This window comes from Trematosphaeria pertusa, assembly GCF_010094035.1.
Source record: "Trematosphaeria pertusa strain CBS 122368 unplaced genomic scaffold BU26scaffold_8, whole genome shotgun sequence".
NCBI classification, from domain to species: Eukaryota; Fungi; Ascomycota; class Dothideomycetes; order Pleosporales; family Trematosphaeriaceae; genus Trematosphaeria; species Trematosphaeria pertusa.
In genome coordinates, this window is record NW_022987219.1 from 53319 (window position 1) to 69442 (window position 16124).

Consider the following 16124-nt stretch of genomic DNA (forward strand, 5'->3'; position numbering starts at 1 on the left):
GCCGGCTCATCGAGCCTCCGATTGAGACGGCGATACTCTGAAGCCCTCGCTTGCTCAAGACCTGGCGGTGCCAAGAGTTTTGGTTAGTCAGCCCACACAACCTAAATTCGTGCGGGCAGCTTCAACACCAACATCGAACCGAACCGACAACCCAACGACCAGCCAAGGTACTATACCGCTCGAAACTTCCCCGACCGAACAACTACTGACATCGCCACAGATGGGTGCCCTCAAGTGTAAGCCGTTCGATATTTGCGCCTGTTCGATCAACGTTAATATGTAGCAGATGTCGAGGAGCTTCAGAAGAAGAAGCAGTCTGATATGATGCGCTTCTTGATGCGCGTGCGCGTAGGTACTCTCGCAATTGCGATTACAGGAACTTGCTGACCATTTGACAGTGCTGGGAGGTACGAACTATACTTCTGGGCCTTCTACCCCAATTTGATGTCACTCGTTGAACATAGCTGAGAGTGCATCAATAGCTTCGCCAACTCAACGTCATCCACCGTGCCAGCCGCCCGTCGCGCCCTGACAAGGCTCGTCGTCTCGGATACAAGGCCAAGCAGGGCTATGTTATCTACCGCGTCCGTGTCCGCCGTGGAGGTCGCAAGAGGCCTGTGCCGAAGTACGTACACTAGCTTGCCTCGAGGCAGCGGGATGGGAAGAGTGCTAACAATTCGTGCTTAGGGGTGCTACCTATGGTATGCAGGGCGAGCAATGTGCCTCGGCGATGAGTTTCTAACATCTTACAGGCAAGCCTACGAACCAGGGTGTGAACCAGCTCAAGTACCAGCGCTCGCTCAAGTCGACTGCCGAGGAGCGTGTCGGCCGGCGCTGCGCCAATCTCCGCGTCCTCAACTCGTACTGGATCAACCAGGACTCAACCTACAAGTACTACGAAGTCATCCTCGTCGATCCCCAGCACAAGGCCATCCGCCGCGACCCCCGCATCAACTGGATCGTCAAGCCCGTCCACAAGCACCGCGAGGCTCGTGGTCTCACCGCGACCGGCAAGAAGAGCCGTGGCTTGGGCAAAGGACACGGCTTCAACAAGACGACTGCCGGCAGGAGGAAGACGTGGAAGAGACACAACACCCTCTCCCTCTGGCGCTACCGCTAGATGCGTTGAGTGTGTTGCGTGCCTGGTGGACCGCGTGGTCAGACTCTTCGAGCGGATGGAATGGCGTGAATGGAAAAAGCTGTTCAAGGCTATATAGTTTCTCGGTCTGGTCACATAATGGCTCGTCGAGACCATCAAACTGAATTCCACTGGATTTCATGGCTTCGATGGCCCTCATCCAAGTTGCGCCGTGACGCTCGCTGTATGCAGTGCCCAGGGCGATTCCAAGGCTGCTTCGCGACAAGTCGTCCACGGGTAGACCGCTCTCACGTGCTCGGCAGCAGGCTTCCCTAATCCATGCTCTATCGGCAGCGATGTTGGCAGCACTCACCGGTTGTGCTGCATGATGTCAGTTTGTTTTGCAAGCAGCGTGACGCTGATGACGAACCCAAGGCAGAATCGCAAAGATGCTCTTCAGCAGCCTTGGGCAGAGCTTCGAAAGGCACCAGCGCGTCCCTCAGGGACCTCGCCAGGATCTGCCTGAGGGCTGAATTGGGCAGGGTGCGCGGTCGCGGAGGTGGCAGCGGCACCAGCGGGGCCCGCCGAACTCGGTGTCCACGACAACGAAACCACCAGACCACCAAGAGCTGCAGCTGCTTACCGCCGCCTCTCCAATCGAATTCGGCGTACAGCTCACTTGCTTTTGCAACCTCTTACGCCGTGCGCCGATGCTGCTCCTGACGCCCTTCGACCACTACTGCCTTGGATCACTTCCGGCTGCGCTCTTGTACGCGTACTCACGACGACGGCAGGACAGACATTATGCGAGTCGGAGAAACAGCTGCACGCGCACGGTTGTTCATCATCTGAACGGTTCAACGCACCGCCTCGCGAGCGACGAGCGAAACACCCGGGCAGTGAAGGGCAACTGCCTGCGCTAGTGCACACGGCTGGTGTCAACATCTAGCAGCCACCTCGCTCAAGGCTCGCGCACCTCTTCAACCGCGTTTGCGCTGCAACCATCGCGATGGTCAAGGCGGACGCCGCGAGTAATTACTATGCGGAGCTGGGGGTTTCTGCACATGCGGACGAGAACGAGATTCGCAAGGTACGGGCGACGGGGTAGACAGCGGGTTGGCTCCGGAAAGCCAGTCCCCAAGGCCCTTGGTCGATTCAAGGGCTTCGCTAATGCGGACCGCAGGCATTCCGGCAGCTCGCGTTGAAATGGCATCCAGATCGCAATCCGGGCCGCGAGGCAGAGTTCGTTGCAAAGTTCCAGCAGATACAGGCTGCCCACGAGGTCTTGACCGACCCCGTCCAGCGAGCAAAGTACGACGCCGAACGCAAGAAGTTCCGAAACCTCAATATTCCGCCCTATAATCCCAATACTCCCCGGACTCGCCCACCACCGCCCAGCAGGAGTGCGTACACGACTACGCCCAGCGGCTCCTACTATCGTGCTCCTCCCCCGAAGCCCTCCCCGCAGCGTCCCCCTCCGCCGCAGCACCACCCGACCTTTGCGAACGGTGCAGACCGGTTCACAAGCAAGAACTTCAGGGCACCGCCAACGGCACAGCGACCAGACTCGAGACAAAAGGATGCAGAGGCTCGGGCGAACGTGTTCACAGCATGGCAGAAGATGAAGCAGCCCCGGGCGGAGGAACCTCGATCATACAATCCGAGTAACCCCAATGGGGTCCCTTTTGGACGCAGCAAGAGCACGAGGGTGCCGTCGTCGAAGACGGGATTTGACCCTGCAACTCCAGGCGGCGATGAAGGTCAGGCACGCTCTTCTTACCGATCAAACTACGAACGACCGGGTCCCTCGCCACCCGTGCCCGAAGAGCCGCTGAAAAACGTCAAACCACACACAACCGCCGATGAAGTCCCGTACGCAGAGGCAAATCGTATGCGCACCCCGTACTACTCCACTGTGCCTGGTGAGCGGACATCCATGTTCGGAGATGGCCTTGGGAAGTCCGCGAGCGTTCGTAATTCTCCCACGCACCCGCATCGACCCGGCTCTTCTGCGGACCAAGGTTTCTATTCAGACTCTGGTCGTCGGCCCCAGCGAAACTCGTACGGCGGACACACAGCAAAGCAACGCTTCCCAAATATGTACTCTAGCTCAAGTGACGAGGAGTCCGAATCAGAGGTCTTCCGCTCAGGGACCAAGCATCGCGGCCCGCCTCCGAAGAAAGAATCGCCGGAACAGAAGCAGTCCTGGGGACAGAGAGTGTTTGGGACACCGCAGAAGCATAGCCCCCCTAGCCGAACATCGCCGAACCCACCGAACACATTCAAGAGCAGAAGCGAAGAGAGCATCAATATGAAGTTCTCACCTTCAGACTGGCATGGTAAATTTGAGGGAAAACCAGATTACTTTGCGCCTAATATGCAGAAAGGGACATCTAGCAAAGGCCGGACGTCACCTACTAGGGGTAGAACTTCGCAGCGAACCACCGCGGAGAGGAATCCGTTCTCCGGTCAGTCCGTACCGCCTCCAACATCTTCCTTCGGGCAAGCGCAATCATCGCACGTGCCACCGCCTCCACCACCTCCTGGGCCTCCGCCGAATGCCCAGACTGCTTTCCCGAGGGGAGCTGCCCCTGCGCCTCATACGTCAAAGTTTGCTCCGGAAGCTTGGGCTGAAACCTTCAGGGAACCAAGCTGGGCGTATCCGCTGAAAACTAAAGAGACTTCCCCGCGTCGTGGGTCTGCCACCGGCAAGCGCCCCAATGCCGCTCGAAAACCTTCCCTAGTGCCTGAGGGAAGTGCTACAGTCGCCAAAGAGTCGACCAAGTCAAAGGCAAACCGGAAATACCAAGCATTCGCTGAGGATGCTAGTAACGGTGGGGGCGAGGCTATGGACATTGACTCAAACACGCCGACCATGGAGGAGAGCAAGCCTTCGCCTCCAAGACATCAATCAGGACCGAAGTCATTTCAACACCAGAAGGCCGATACCAATGGGGCAGGTATAGCAGCAAACGGCAATGCTACTGCATCACCATCGGCCACTAGTGCTGAACCTCCTGCTCCAGGTCTCGGCGGATTATCTGGTCTGGCAAACGTGGAACCTTTCCTACCAGCCGCCAACGGCGGGCTCGGAGGTCTTAATGATCTCAAGGACAATCTCCCTTTCCGGTCGCAGGCCTCAACCGCCCACCCAACGAAGCCCAATACAGCCCAGAAACTGAAGTTCCCCACTGTCCCAGGAGCTCCCAAGCCGCCCGCCAAGCTCGATCAGGCGTCCACGAACTCCTATTTCACGCAAATGGAGGGCTATGTCCGTGACTTCAAAGAGTACAGTAAAGCTATGACGGCGCACTTCGCAGCACGTGATGCCGAGCTGGAGGATCTTGATGCGCGGTTCATCCACAATCGGGGCGAGACCACGAAGAAGCTGGGATTTGCCAGTTACTTGAACAAGATGAAGGTATGTGCTTTGGCTCTGCAAAATGGGTCCTGAATGTCTGCAGCTAATGTTTGTAGGAGGACGAGAAGATTATGGAGGTATGGAAAGTCGCACAGGATATGCACATTCGAGCTATGGGAGAGTGCGAGGAGGTCCGCAACAAGACGATCAAGCTGTACCTGTTTCCGACCTAGGCCTCCTGCCTAGGGGCAGTTGGTTGAATAGTCGGCGTTTTGGCGCAGCGAGATACCCTTGCATGGATAGCGTGTATAATAATATATAGTCGGAGGAAAAATAGGTTGGCGGCCTTTGACGCCCGCCGTTCGATAAACTCCTATACGGACGTGCCTCCTTTTCGCATTGCGCCATGTTCCTTTTCCGTGATTCTGTGCTGTGGGGCCAGACCAAGCATCGTTAGACTAATGCATCACGAGATGTCAGGCCCACGGCGTTTTGGCGAGATCACAGCGAGATCACAGCGAGATCACAGGAGCGTTCGCATCAAAGATGGGGTCGGAACTATTTTGGTACGCGGGCCCGAAAACAGCTTAGCGGCTGAGTGACAGGGGTTGGCTGTTCGGGACTGGCGCGCGTTCTTTGGCTGTCAGCCCGCCCTGTGGGACCGTTTCGTTTTCCACAAACGGCGCAAGACGAGCCCTGGAGGGCTGAGCGGGAGAGTGCACGTAAGGCGCCCGAAAGAGACGTCGCATCATGCTGAACTTCCCTCCCTCCTGCGCTACCGCCGTGAATGCTCTCCTTCATTGCGTTTCGACTTCCACACCGACTTCCGGAGCCCGCGCGCAGAGTGAAATAGACGCGGAGTCGCTTCCGCCGACGCATACGTACACAGCTTCGTAGCGCGCTTTACTACTTCTACTTCGCAATCGAGGTGCGGTCCGCATACGTCGAAGCGGGCGTAAGGCGACCCTCGAACAAGCGCCGTCATGGCCGGAGACACCATGGAGCCAATGTCCATGTCGCCACGGCGCTCACCGGCTGAGCTCGGAAACGCGGCAATACAGTGGGCGAGGAGTCGGAGAGGAAGAGTGCTGCTTGCGACGGCCGTCTTCACGCTGGTTTTCTTGGGGCTGGCCGGCGCAAGGCATTCGGAGGTGGGTATACCTCCTTGGACGGCATTTCCTAGACGCGCGATGCGCGCGGAGAGAATATGGAGATGCCATGGACTTCGACATTACGAATACCGCTAACAAGAGACCCATAGACTCTGTCGTCAAGCTACCAGGCCCTCTCGTCGAATTACCACCTTCCGTCATGGAGACCATACCTCCCGCACCTCCCCTCGATAATATCATCGCCGCTGAAACCCTCAAATACAACGCTCGAGCTCGAGAACGGCGAGATAGAGAATGTGCCCTCACATCTGAACAAAGCGACACCGAACTTCCACCTCCTCATGCCCTCCCAGGACGTCACCCCCGAGTTCTGCAAAACCACCCTCTCCGCCATGATGCTCAACTACCCGCCGCCTACCATAATCAACCTCTACCAAGACTATGCGAACAAGGCGGAGAAGGAGGGGGAGAAGTTGCAGAGTATATTGTCGTACCTCACGAATGGTAGACTAGTCAATGACGAGGATGTGCTGCTGATCACAGATGGGCGCGATACGTGGTTCCAGCTCCCGAGCGAGGTTATCATTCGGCAATATCAAATCGTGCTAGATGATGCGAATAAGCGATTGGCCGAGAAGTATGGAGAGAAGTACACCCAGACGATCGTGTTTGGCGCGGAGAAGACATGTGAGGGAGAGGATCTCGCGTGCAAATACGTGCCGCAGTCGATGCTTCCGGATGACATCTATGGGACTCGGACGGGAAAGGTGCTTGAGCTGACTCCGGCGAGATACCTGGATTCTGCGATGCTCATGGGCCCTGCCAAGGATATGAGAATGCTCTTTGAGGCGGCTGTCAAGAAGTTTGAGGATAAGGAGAGTCAGTCTGCAACCGTGCAGTCCGTCATGGCTACCATCTTCGGCGAGCAGCAACTGGCGAGGGATATTGCCCGTAAGAAGAGCAAGAAACCGATAGCCTCGAAATGGTTGGACTGGTTTGGTGGATCCGCTGCGGAACCCGTGCCCGAAGACGAGGATCTAACCGCACATGTCACGCTGCAGGAAGGCAAGCAATACGAGTTCTCCATCGGCCTCGACTACACGCATACGCTTTTTCAGCCTCTCTTGCACTGCGCAGAAGACGAATTGGTGCCGCTTGTTCACGACAACTCCACTGATCTATCCCAGTTTCACCACGCGGACACGCCTACACCAGCGCTCTCAATCCCGACCGCTCTGGAAAATGCAAAACCGCCCTTCTGGACGCCCGATCTATCCAAGCATAACCCCTCCCCAAACGAGAAACCCGCATACATCGACAGGCTGGAGGTCGACAAGGATCTTGACAACCTCAAGCCCCGCGACACGCCATGGAGCGAGCTCGAGCTCGTTCAAAATACCTACACAGGTGCCATTCCAGCCATCCTTCACGTCGACAACCGAAGGGCTCCGCCTAACTCCCGTACCGTACAAGACGCCCGCATTCCCGACCCGCGCGCCCACCAAGCCGCTTCCGCAAACATAACCTGGACCTCGCTCTGGTATTCCGGCTACGAGCGCGCCCTCCTCCGCAAATATCTCCGCACTCCGCAATCCCCAATAGGATACCATACCGCAGCCGTCGGCGGCGACCGGCTCTGGGACCAGCGCGGCGGGCGCGGTGGCGTCTGGACCGAGAAGGAAGCGCTATGGCTGCCGTGGGGTGAGGTCGATGGTGTCTGCGGAACAGTCAAGGAGGTCACCGAAGTGTTTGGCGATAGCAAGGGCATATGGCTGCATGAGGGGCAGGATGATGCGGAAAAGGAGCGGTTGAAGGAGGAAGCGGAGCTTCGGGCTAAGATTGAGGAGGCGAAGAAGAAGGAGGAGGAGGAGCGAGAGAGGGAGAGAAAGGAGAAAGAGCAGAAGGAGAAGGCGGGAAAAGAGGATGATGGGAAGAGACGGAGAGCGTGGGTGGCCTAGGTGGTTGCCCTCGCCGTCATTCACTCTGGCATCTTTGGTTTCATGTTCCATATTAGGGCATCTCTTAGGCTGTCGGCGAGGACGCTGCGGCTGCTGGCATCTACATGGAGTTGTTTTTTTGTCCTTTTTTCGTATGTGGGATATAGGCATGGCGCTTGATACTGGGTACATATAGGGTAGGACGGGAAAAGAGTCTCACTCAGCATAGATATCCAAACAGCGGATTTGCATGTTCATCAATGCTGGACTCTCTTTTGTTTCTATTTCGCTTTCGTGGGTCGGCGGTCTCATGGTTTGTATTCACGTCTGGTAATCTCGACTTCCGCGACCTTCAACATCCGGAAGTCTCAAAGACCTACGTGTGCACCGTCACTCACATGTGTTGGGCTTCGCTGCTGGTAAGCCCTTCCTGTACTCTCTTGCCGCGTTGTTTAGCTAACGTATCGTCCTCTGGCAGCGCATTCTTCCTACCCCGATAGCGCTTTCCGACCCGGTAGCTCTGAACAACCTTCCCGTCGCCTTCAGAAGCCGACTACGCTGTTGCGGCTTTGCATGTGCGCATCACAACTTCGCGATTCCATATGCGTTGCAGAACGGATATTTGAGTGTCGCACATTCTATTTCTTAGAAAAGCATGTCTATCGCTATTTGTACCTTTGTGTAGCGAAAGCCACCATTCGCAATGCACCCTCCGCCCACTAAATCGATACCGCCGCCAACCTTTTTCGTCTTCAACAAAACCCGCCTCGACACCATCCTTCTACACACTGCTTTCCATATCGTCCTTTGGTGTGTTTCCCGGCTGCTTGGGGCTTGTTGTAGCTTGTCGGCTGCTCTACCGTTCCTAATCGGTTCCTACGTTTAGGCCGATGGTGCTGCAGGCGGTAGAGCAGTTATTCGTTTCATTCGGGCTGGACAGTCTTGTGAAGATGGAGATGGCGGACGGACTTGGCCTTTTGGGTTTGGGCCGGAGATCAATGCGGGTCTGATTGTATCCGGTGCTTTTTGGAACTCGAGCTTTGGGGTGAGAGCTTGCGTCGAGCTCTCGATATGAGGTAAAAGGACAAGAATTTTGAGTGCCAAATGCTGAGGAAAGACGGGAAAGGCATTCCGGCTGGTCATCGTACATGTGAGCATGTCCATAACGGGGTGAGGGAAGACTATCTACAACTGGTCGTTGCCGCTGATGATCTAGAATAGGTTAGCAAATAGATTCTCGCTGATCCGGTGCACAGGATTACTTACATCATCTGCATTTCCAAGGAACTGGTTAAACGGCAAGTCGAACGCGCTATACGCTTTCTCGACGCGGCTCTTAAAATCGGGGTACTGCAGTCGCACCAGGTCCTCGAGCGCGGTGCGCGTGTCGGCCTGAAGATCTTGCCGGAACAGCTTGTCGAACACATCGATGTACCACTCCAGGTGCTGCATGGCAGTGTCCAACATCGATTTCGCTCGACCCTGTATCCCGTCGCCCTCCGCATTGCATTCTTCCGCCCAGCACTGGATCTCTTCCGACAGATCAGTGCCCGGCTTGTTGTGTAGGGAAATCGACTTCGCAAGGGAATCGCGTTCCCGCTTATTCCCCTTATAGCACTCGTACAAGGGCTCAAGTTTGCTGATGACATTCTCGGCGTACTGCTTCCCGGCCTTCTGCTGGGCTTGCAGTCCGTACGCCGACTTGTAGAAGTCGCACTTCACGTCCACATACGCCGTCTGAGCATCCATGATGGTTTGTGCCTTCTGTGCGGCGCGGCATAGGTTCTCGTAGTCCTGCCAGCCAAATCCATCGAGAAGAGCCAGGCACTCACCCAGATGCTCTTGTGCAGCATCTTTCATTGCGCGCGGGATCGCGTCGGGATCTTTGAAGTCGGCTTCCCAGTCTTGCTGGCACTTGAAGACGATGATATGCTTCATCTGCTGCACCGCCTTCTCGACCATGTTCTCGGTCATGCTATGTCGACGAAACTCCGTGCTCAGCGCGTCGTGGAGAGCACTGAAGTGGGACAGTTGGGGCCGAGGCGTGTCGGAGGCCCGAAGCCCTGGCTCCGTGTCGTCGATCCATGCGATATCCTTGAGAACCCGCTTATAGTCGAATGGCTTGTCGGTAGCCTTATAGGCTTCAAGCGTCGCACCGGCGTCCTTGTTCGTGTGGCCGGGGTGCATGTCAGCATAAGCTTGAGATGCTTTGTCCAGCGCGACGATCTTGCGTGAGACGCGCAGCACCTTCTCCATGTCCTGCCAATCGGGGCCATCAAAAACCGCCTGGCATTCGGCATACAGCTTCTGCTGGACGTCAAGAAGATTCTTGGGCAGGACAGTCGTCCGCGGATCGTAATACAAGTTGACGTTCATTACGAACCAGACCAGATCACACAAAGCCGCGCCCATGGGGACGTTCTTGTCTTGTGGCATGCCGAGCGCTTTCAGCCGCTCCCAGACGAAGAGGTAGACTTCAAAGCAGTCGGTGGTTTCTGAAGGCTTGCGGAGCTTGACCAGCTCGACATGGAGATCGCGCCACCAGTTGCTGACTTGCTTCGGCTTGGAGACGTCGACGGAGACACGCTTCGTGGGCTGTTGTTCAACTTGACCGGAGGAGAGGGTCGTCTTAACAGTACCCTTATTATCGTCAGCAAGGACGACGACCATGGTCTCTGCTTCTGGCTGCTCGACTGTGTTCTGGGCCGTGGTGTTCTTTAGCGGACCGATTAGCGCCTTGGAGTCCTTAGCCTCAGTAGCAGGCTCATCCGGATGATTCTCGACAGGCTTGCTGTCGGAAGCGGGGTCCTTAACAACTTCTTCCACCCTGGTTTTCGCTACATCGCCACCTGAGGTAGATATGCCAGCGATACCAGCTGCAGGTTTAGACTCCTCGGCTGGCTTGATTACAAGCTCATCTAGCATCTTCTCAACGGACGGGAGAGGATGCCCAAACTTGTCCTTGACGAGCCCGTCGAGAGATTCCAGGCGGGTCTGTACCCCATGGACCCGGTCATTGAGCTCCTGCATGCCATCTGCCAGCCGCGTCTGCTCGGTTTCTAACTTTGCCAAGCGCTCAGAATCGGCTGATGGTTGGGGAAGCGCAGGGACTTGAGTGTTACGCTGCTGCTCCTTGACCAGGCTGATCTCGCTTGAGAGGTCGTCCAGTTTGGCATCCATGGCGCCCATGCCCGTCATGATGGTGTTCATTCCAGACGTAAGATCGGCCAGCTGGGTGGTCACTGGACCGAGAACAGCATTCAACGCCGCGATGAGCTGCGCCTGATCGAAACTGATGACCGGCGCTGGGGCTGGGGTTGGAGCCGGTACTGGGGCGGGAGCCTGTGCTGGAGCCGTGTCGGGATCGACAGAGTTTGCCAATTTCGGCTCTATGGCGCCGGCCTCCTGCTTTTCACCCTCAACTCCCTGAGTTACCATCGGGGGATTCTCCGACTTCGTATCCACAAGGCCGGAACCCACGTCTTCATTTCCAGTTTCCGACTGACCGGAGTTTAGGTCGCTATAGACATCCTGGAGGCCTGATCCGTCTTCTCCATCTAGCGGATTTCGGCCTTCCTCCTCCTGGTTTGGCTTAGACTGCTCCGGCTCTGTTGGTGGCGGGGGAGTAGAAAGATCGCTGGCATTGCTGGATTCAGCGACAGTCATATTCTGCTGAGCCTCAACCCCGTCGGGAATAGGATGGCCGTGGCTCTCCTCCGTCTGCATACCTCCGGCGTCGGCGCCGTCACCACCATAAATGGAGCCAATGTCTTCTGGCAAAGGTACGTTTGCGGCCTCGTCGAGCAGCGACGCGTTCAGATCCACGCCCGGAACCTCAGGCGTGCTTGCATGAGCGTCCTGGCAAAGCTCGTCTTGTTCGGGCGCTGCCGCAGGCGGGGCACCAGGAGAATTGCTGGACTCGCTCAACTTCAAGGCGGGATCGTTATCTCCATGAACCACATCCTCATTATCCAACGAGAGATTGAGAGTCTGATTCTCATGCGGCGGCACATCATCTGGGTTGTCGCCATTGTCGCCGTTAATGGGGTCCTGATCATCCGTCAAAGATTGGTGGGCTGGCTCTTTGAGCGGTGCTTCGTACATGTCGACAACAGGGTTCTCAGACGCCTGTAGAGGGGCGTCCCACACGAGTTCAAGTCCATCCGGGCTGATAGCATCTGAATTGCCACCCTCGTCGCCAAACAACGAGTCCGACTCTCCTGACAGAGGCTCGTTGGCACCCCCGTTTTGCGGTGAGTTCTCGTAAATCTGACGCGAGCATATTTCTTCTAACTCCTGGTCATCATCTGAGGCGTAATTCTCCGGAGAAACCACTTCGATCTCCTCCTTCGGCAGTGCATCGTTCAAATCTACAGCCGGAATCTCTAGGTTCTGCGGGGGAGCCGGCTGTTGAGGCTCCGCATATTCGCCCTCAGCCCAAGGGGTCTCAACAGGAGCGTTGACGGAAGGCTCGATGACAGGTTCTTTACCTTCCGGAGCAGTAATGGTAATCTCTCCGCCGAAGGCATCCTGAGGTTCCAAGCCATCCCAATTAGCGGCTAGCACGGTGGAAACCTCCTCCGGCTGAGTGGAAAGCTCACCCAGAGGCGCTTCTGGGTTTGATGTGATATCAAGCCGCCCAAGGATCTCTTCGAGGGCCCGGTCAAGTTCGGACTCGTCGTGTGGCATTGCAGAAGTATTGCCCAGCTGCTGCGGCTGCTGCGCACTCTCATCCAGCTGTGGCATGATGCGGTCCATGGGCCACTGTTCAGTCTGAATGTCGATAGGGACTGAAGCGGCTGGCATTTGGGAAAATGAGGAAGCTTGTCCAAAGAAGAGGCCACCAGGCGTGTTGCCTGTACCGAACTGTAAGGGCAAACCGGCTTCGGGCCACAGTGCGTTCTGTTCACTGGCTGGCGTCTCCTCTCTCCAGGCAGGCATGAGCTCCTGAATGTCGTGTTGCTGAGCATCTATCGCTACCGTGGAAGCAGGGAGCTGCTGGGCTCCGCTCCGCTCTGACGATGGTTCTGCATCCTTCATTTCCTCGTCCTGTGGAGGTAGACCGGGTTCGGCAACTTGTTGACCCTCAGCGTTTGCAGGAGTGCTGGTATCATCACCATTGATGACCGCCCGCTGAGTCGGAGTGGATCCAGCCGTAGTCGACAGAGGCGCGAACGTGCTCTGGCCAGCGAAGAGTGGTGTCACACCAAAAGGATTGCCAACATTTGATGCGGTCCCGAAGGGCGAGGGTTGCGGAGCAAAAGAGACGACATCCTTGAACTGGGAAGGATCAAATGCAGCTTTCGGAGCCTCAGAGGTATTTGCAGCGTTGAAGCTGAACGACGGCTGCTCCGGAGCAGTAAGTTTGGATAGGTCACCACCACCGCCAAGTTTCGCGAAGAGTCCGGAGCTTGAGAAGGCCGAGAAACCACTAGGCTGAGCCGGCTGGTTCTGCACCGAAATGGTAGCAGGAATACCATTTGCGCCGCTCACTTCAACTAAGGGCTCGGCGTCCTTCATCTCTTGGTCAGCAGTAGAGGATGGCACGAGCGCTGGCTGCTGCTGAGCTGCAGGCCCGGCCTGAGGTGCTTCAGTGCCCGCTGCGGCCACTGATCGCTCTGCTGAAGAGGCAAGCTTCTTACGCTGCTTGTCGAGCCGCGTGGAGCTGAATCCTGGATCCTCGACTGGCTGAAAGGCTGCATCCGGAATCTTGAAGCCAGAGAAGAACGCAAGCGGATCTGCGGTACTCGCTGCGATGCTATCTGGCTCAGTGGCATGTGCATTGGTGCTGGTAGATAACGGGACGAATGAGGACCCAGACTGAGCAGCACCTGCGGTCAGAGTGCTTGATCCATCGAAAGGCGATGCCGTAGTCTGGTCAACGCCAGCAAAAGAGGGATTTGGAGCGCCCAAATTACCACTCGGTGCCTTCGGCATCGAAGGGCTGAAGGAGTTGCCAGCTGTAGCGTTTGACCAGTCAAAGAAGTTGTTACCATTGGCGTTGCCGTTCGAGCCCTCGCTGAGATCCATCGCGTCGCCCGCCTCGGTCGTACCGATGACATCAGCAGGCTGGTGCACAGAAGGCTCAATGTCAGAGCCGCCGTCGCCAAAGTCCATCGCCTTATCTGTCTCGTCCGTCTCATCTTCATCGTCTGACAGATCCCCGTTGCGCGGTGGTGCTGGGAACTGATCGGGCAGCTTCTGATGCAAGAAATCAGCCCACGCAGTGAAGTTATCATTCTTGGCCCACTGCTCGATCTGCTTCTGGTACTGGTCGACGAGGTGCCAATAACGCGTAGGAGAGTCTTGTGCCTCCTCGTGGACCTGCTCTTCCAAGAATTTCTTGAGGTCGTTCGGGGACGGAAGCCACTGCTTGTAGCAGAGACCCTGGCCGTAAACTAGTTGTTCCATTGGCAGAAACTTGTAACTCATTCCGTCGAAGGCTTTTCGTAGTCGATCCTGGGCCAATGTTCGCCGAGCAGCTTCGGGAGACATCCAAGGTTCGTTGGCACATTGTATGATCCGCAAATTTCGGCCGAGGATATTCTGTTCGTCTGAAGTCGACATGTACTCCGTGGGAATTGCCTTGAAGACGGCTTTGTCGGCGCTATGGAGAAAGCGGCACCACACCCAGAGTGTCTCGTTATCTACCCAAAGCTTGAACTCGTTGGCGTATTCGGGAACGCGTTTCCGGAACCATCCTATCTCATCCTCCCCATAATCACGGGCTTTCTCGCGGTTGGCTGGCTCCTGTACTTTCCGGCGAATGAACTCTACGAATCGAAGGGCCCGTGTCCTAAACATTGTGGGTTTGATGGCCCATGGCATGTAGGGTGGTCCTCCAGCGAGTATCAACTCGTTCAGCTTCTCGATTCCTGGCTCCAACATACCAACCGCCCAGTTAACGAGATGCATAGGGATTGCCGGCGTAGCCTCAACAGGTTGAGCAGGCATAGTGGGAGCTGACACAGATAAAGGGGCAGCCTGCTCACAACCAGAAATGGCGGTGCGTGTGTTGTCTGCGTTATCACCGTCTGAGATTGCTGAGAGGTAGGCCGGTCCTACATTCTCAGGGCGTGATTCTAGCCGGGATAATTGCTGAGTTGGAGGAGCCGATTCGTCCTCTTCAAAGGCCTGGACTATGGCGTCTACTGTGAGCCAAGAGTCATTTGAGGGCGACGGAGTCGAGGGTTCCTCCACTGCAGCATTGACGTGAGTATCCGCTGCAGAAGTAGAACCAGTCGACATCATCGAGAGTGACGAATCGTCCGAAGAGTCCGAAGCCGCAGAGCTACTAGCTGCACTCTGGGGCCCATCGACAGAGACCGGGAATTGATCATGAAAATTATCACAGAGCCAGGCTACGAGGCATTCTTCACCAGCCTTGGGATCTTCTTTCCAGGTATCGAGATTGTCCTTCCAGCCCTTGATTTTGGCAAAGTAGAAGGCATCACCCTTGGAATTAGCGAAATCGTCGATCATCTTGGCGAACGAAAGGTAGCCCGCTTTCAGCCCCTCATTGTAGTCCCCTACGTCGTTCAGTGACAGAATGAAGTCGATGACGTCGCTGTCGGTCGGGAGCTTGCTGAGGAAAGCCTCGAGTTGCTGTACCAGGTATTCGATGTTCAACTCATGATCGCGCGCCGATGGCGGGTTCTTGTTCAGTCGGCTCTTGGGCTTCAGCGGCCGAAAGTTTGGTGACGATAGCTTTCCTGCCATGACGACTGAATACACTCAGAATGTTCTGAAGTGTACAGGAGAGTGGAGTATGTCGAGAAAGTTCTGAAGAAACTGTGAGTCGAGTTGCTCTGGACGGTGGTGGGGTTGTGTGTGGTGTGGGGAAATACAACGCGAGGGAGAGGAAGGACGCTATATAGGAGATGGGGCGGGGCAGGTGTGGTGAAAAGTGAATAGAGGCAAGACGCGACCGCGGCCCCGACTAAGCGGTGCGGCGCGCAATAGCCCAAGAGTGAATGAAAAAAAGTACCAACTGCAGCCTTAGAGGCGTGAAATGAGCTCACCAGAGATGCAACTTGCTTGCGGGCTTGCGAGGGGTAGCTCAGCTCTCGGCGAAGGCTGAGATCGTGGGCCTGCGGTTTAGTAGAAGAGAGGAAGAATCGATATATCGTACGTAGCAAGAGTTGCTGGGTTGCGTGGGGTCCGCAAGCGCTATGGTGACAGTTACTGAAAGCGGCGATCGCTTTATGTAGGTGTGTCGGTGTTTGCGTTCACTTATGGCGATGGAGCGAGAGGATTGTGGAAGCTTGATGTAGCGCCAGACCTGCTCAGACGCTAGCGGATTATATAAGCAAAGGGGCAGTGAAAGGCGGCTCACGTGTAATGTCTTGGCATCTTTCAATAATATGTAGCTGCATACAGAGTAGCCGAAGTGGGCTATCTTGACTGGACCTCTACATGAGTGCAATACTCGACATTGTTCCGGCACAAATCAAGCTGTGGTACGAGCGTAAACAATGCCTTCCCTCCTGTCAATCAATGGAAAGTCTACCTACGATGATGCATCCTTCAATTCTCCCCCTCGCCAGATGAAGAAGGAAGTCAGACCCATAAGCAACAGCAAATTGAACGCGACCATGAAACAAAGTATGAGGAATATTCGCATTTGCTAAAACAGT

General features: G+C 55.9%; 5 protein-coding genes across 5 annotated transcripts; 4 read left to right on the forward strand and 1 right to left on the reverse strand.

Annotated features, from left to right (window-relative positions):
- Positions 1 to 218: 218 nt before the first annotated feature.
- On the forward strand, positions 219 to 1346 carry BU26DRAFT_485106 (60S ribosomal protein L15; the record flags this gene model as incomplete). The annotated part of the gene is made up of 6 exons (XM_033825874.1): positions 219 to 236; positions 287 to 348; positions 399 to 407; positions 483 to 625; positions 688 to 701; positions 753 to 1346. Coding segments are annotated over 6 exons (614 nt in total), but the record flags the coding sequence as incomplete, so codon positions are not given.
- Positions 1347 to 1675: 329 nt separating this feature from the next.
- Positions 1676 to 4786, forward strand: BU26DRAFT_321108 (uncharacterized protein). The gene is made up of 3 exons (XM_033822059.1): positions 1676 to 2168; positions 2262 to 4499; positions 4556 to 4786. The coding sequence occupies exons 1-3, from the start codon at positions 2088 to 2090 to the stop codon at positions 4670 to 4672; spliced, it is 2436 nt and encodes an 811-aa protein (XP_033682810.1). The 5' UTR covers positions 1676 to 2087; the 3' UTR covers positions 4673 to 4786.
- A 333-nt stretch (positions 4787 to 5119) lies between these two features.
- BU26DRAFT_540761 (uncharacterized protein) lies at positions 5120 to 7747 on the forward strand. The gene is made up of 2 exons (XM_033831566.1): positions 5120 to 5590; positions 5701 to 7747. Exons 1-2 carry the CDS (start codon positions 5423 to 5425, stop codon positions 7507 to 7509), a joined length of 1977 nt encoding a protein of 658 aa, XP_033682811.1. The 5' UTR covers positions 5120 to 5422; the 3' UTR covers positions 7510 to 7747.
- On the forward strand, positions 7630 to 8245 carry BU26DRAFT_321222 (uncharacterized protein). The gene is made up of 2 exons (XM_033822060.1): positions 7630 to 7907; positions 7967 to 8245. Exons 1-2 carry the CDS (start codon positions 7749 to 7751, stop codon positions 8135 to 8137), a joined length of 330 nt encoding a protein of 109 aa, XP_033682812.1. The 5' UTR covers positions 7630 to 7748; the 3' UTR covers positions 8138 to 8245.
- Positions 8246 to 8673: 428 nt separating this feature from the next.
- On the reverse strand, positions 8674 to 15207 carry BU26DRAFT_551281 (uncharacterized protein; the record flags this gene model as incomplete). The annotated part of the gene is made up of 2 exons (XM_033832095.1): positions 8674 to 8700; positions 8755 to 15207. 2 exons carry the CDS (start codon positions 15205 to 15207, stop codon positions 8674 to 8676), a joined length of 6480 nt encoding a protein of 2159 aa, XP_033682813.1.
- Between the last annotated feature and the right edge of the window lie 917 nt (positions 15208 to 16124).

Excerpts from the sequence above, each read along its gene's own strand:
- BU26DRAFT_321108 (XM_033822059.1), top strand. The coding sequence starts at position 2,088 with ATGGTCAAGGCGGACGCCGCGAGTAATTACTATGCGGAGCTGGGGGTT. Across the intron at positions 2,169-2,261 it reads ACGAGAACGAGATTCGCAAG|GCATTCCGGCAGCTCGCGTT; the intron begins GTACGGGCGACG and ends TGCGGACCGCAG. Across the intron at positions 4,500-4,555 it reads GTTACTTGAACAAGATGAAG|GAGGACGAGAAGATTATGGA; the intron begins GTATGTGCTTTG and ends TAATGTTTGTAG.
- BU26DRAFT_540761 (XM_033831566.1), top strand. The coding sequence starts at position 5,423 with ATGGCCGGAGACACCATGGAGCCAATGTCCATGTCGCCACGGCGCTCA. Across the intron at positions 5,591-5,700 it reads CCGGCGCAAGGCATTCGGAG|ACTCTGTCGTCAAGCTACCA; the intron begins GTGGGTATACCT and ends AGAGACCCATAG.
- BU26DRAFT_321222 (XM_033822060.1), top strand. The coding sequence starts at position 7,749 with ATGCTGGACTCTCTTTTGTTTCTATTTCGCTTTCGTGGGTCGGCGGTC. Across the intron at positions 7,908-7,966 it reads TGTGTTGGGCTTCGCTGCTG|CGCATTCTTCCTACCCCGAT; the intron begins GTAAGCCCTTCC and ends GTCCTCTGGCAG.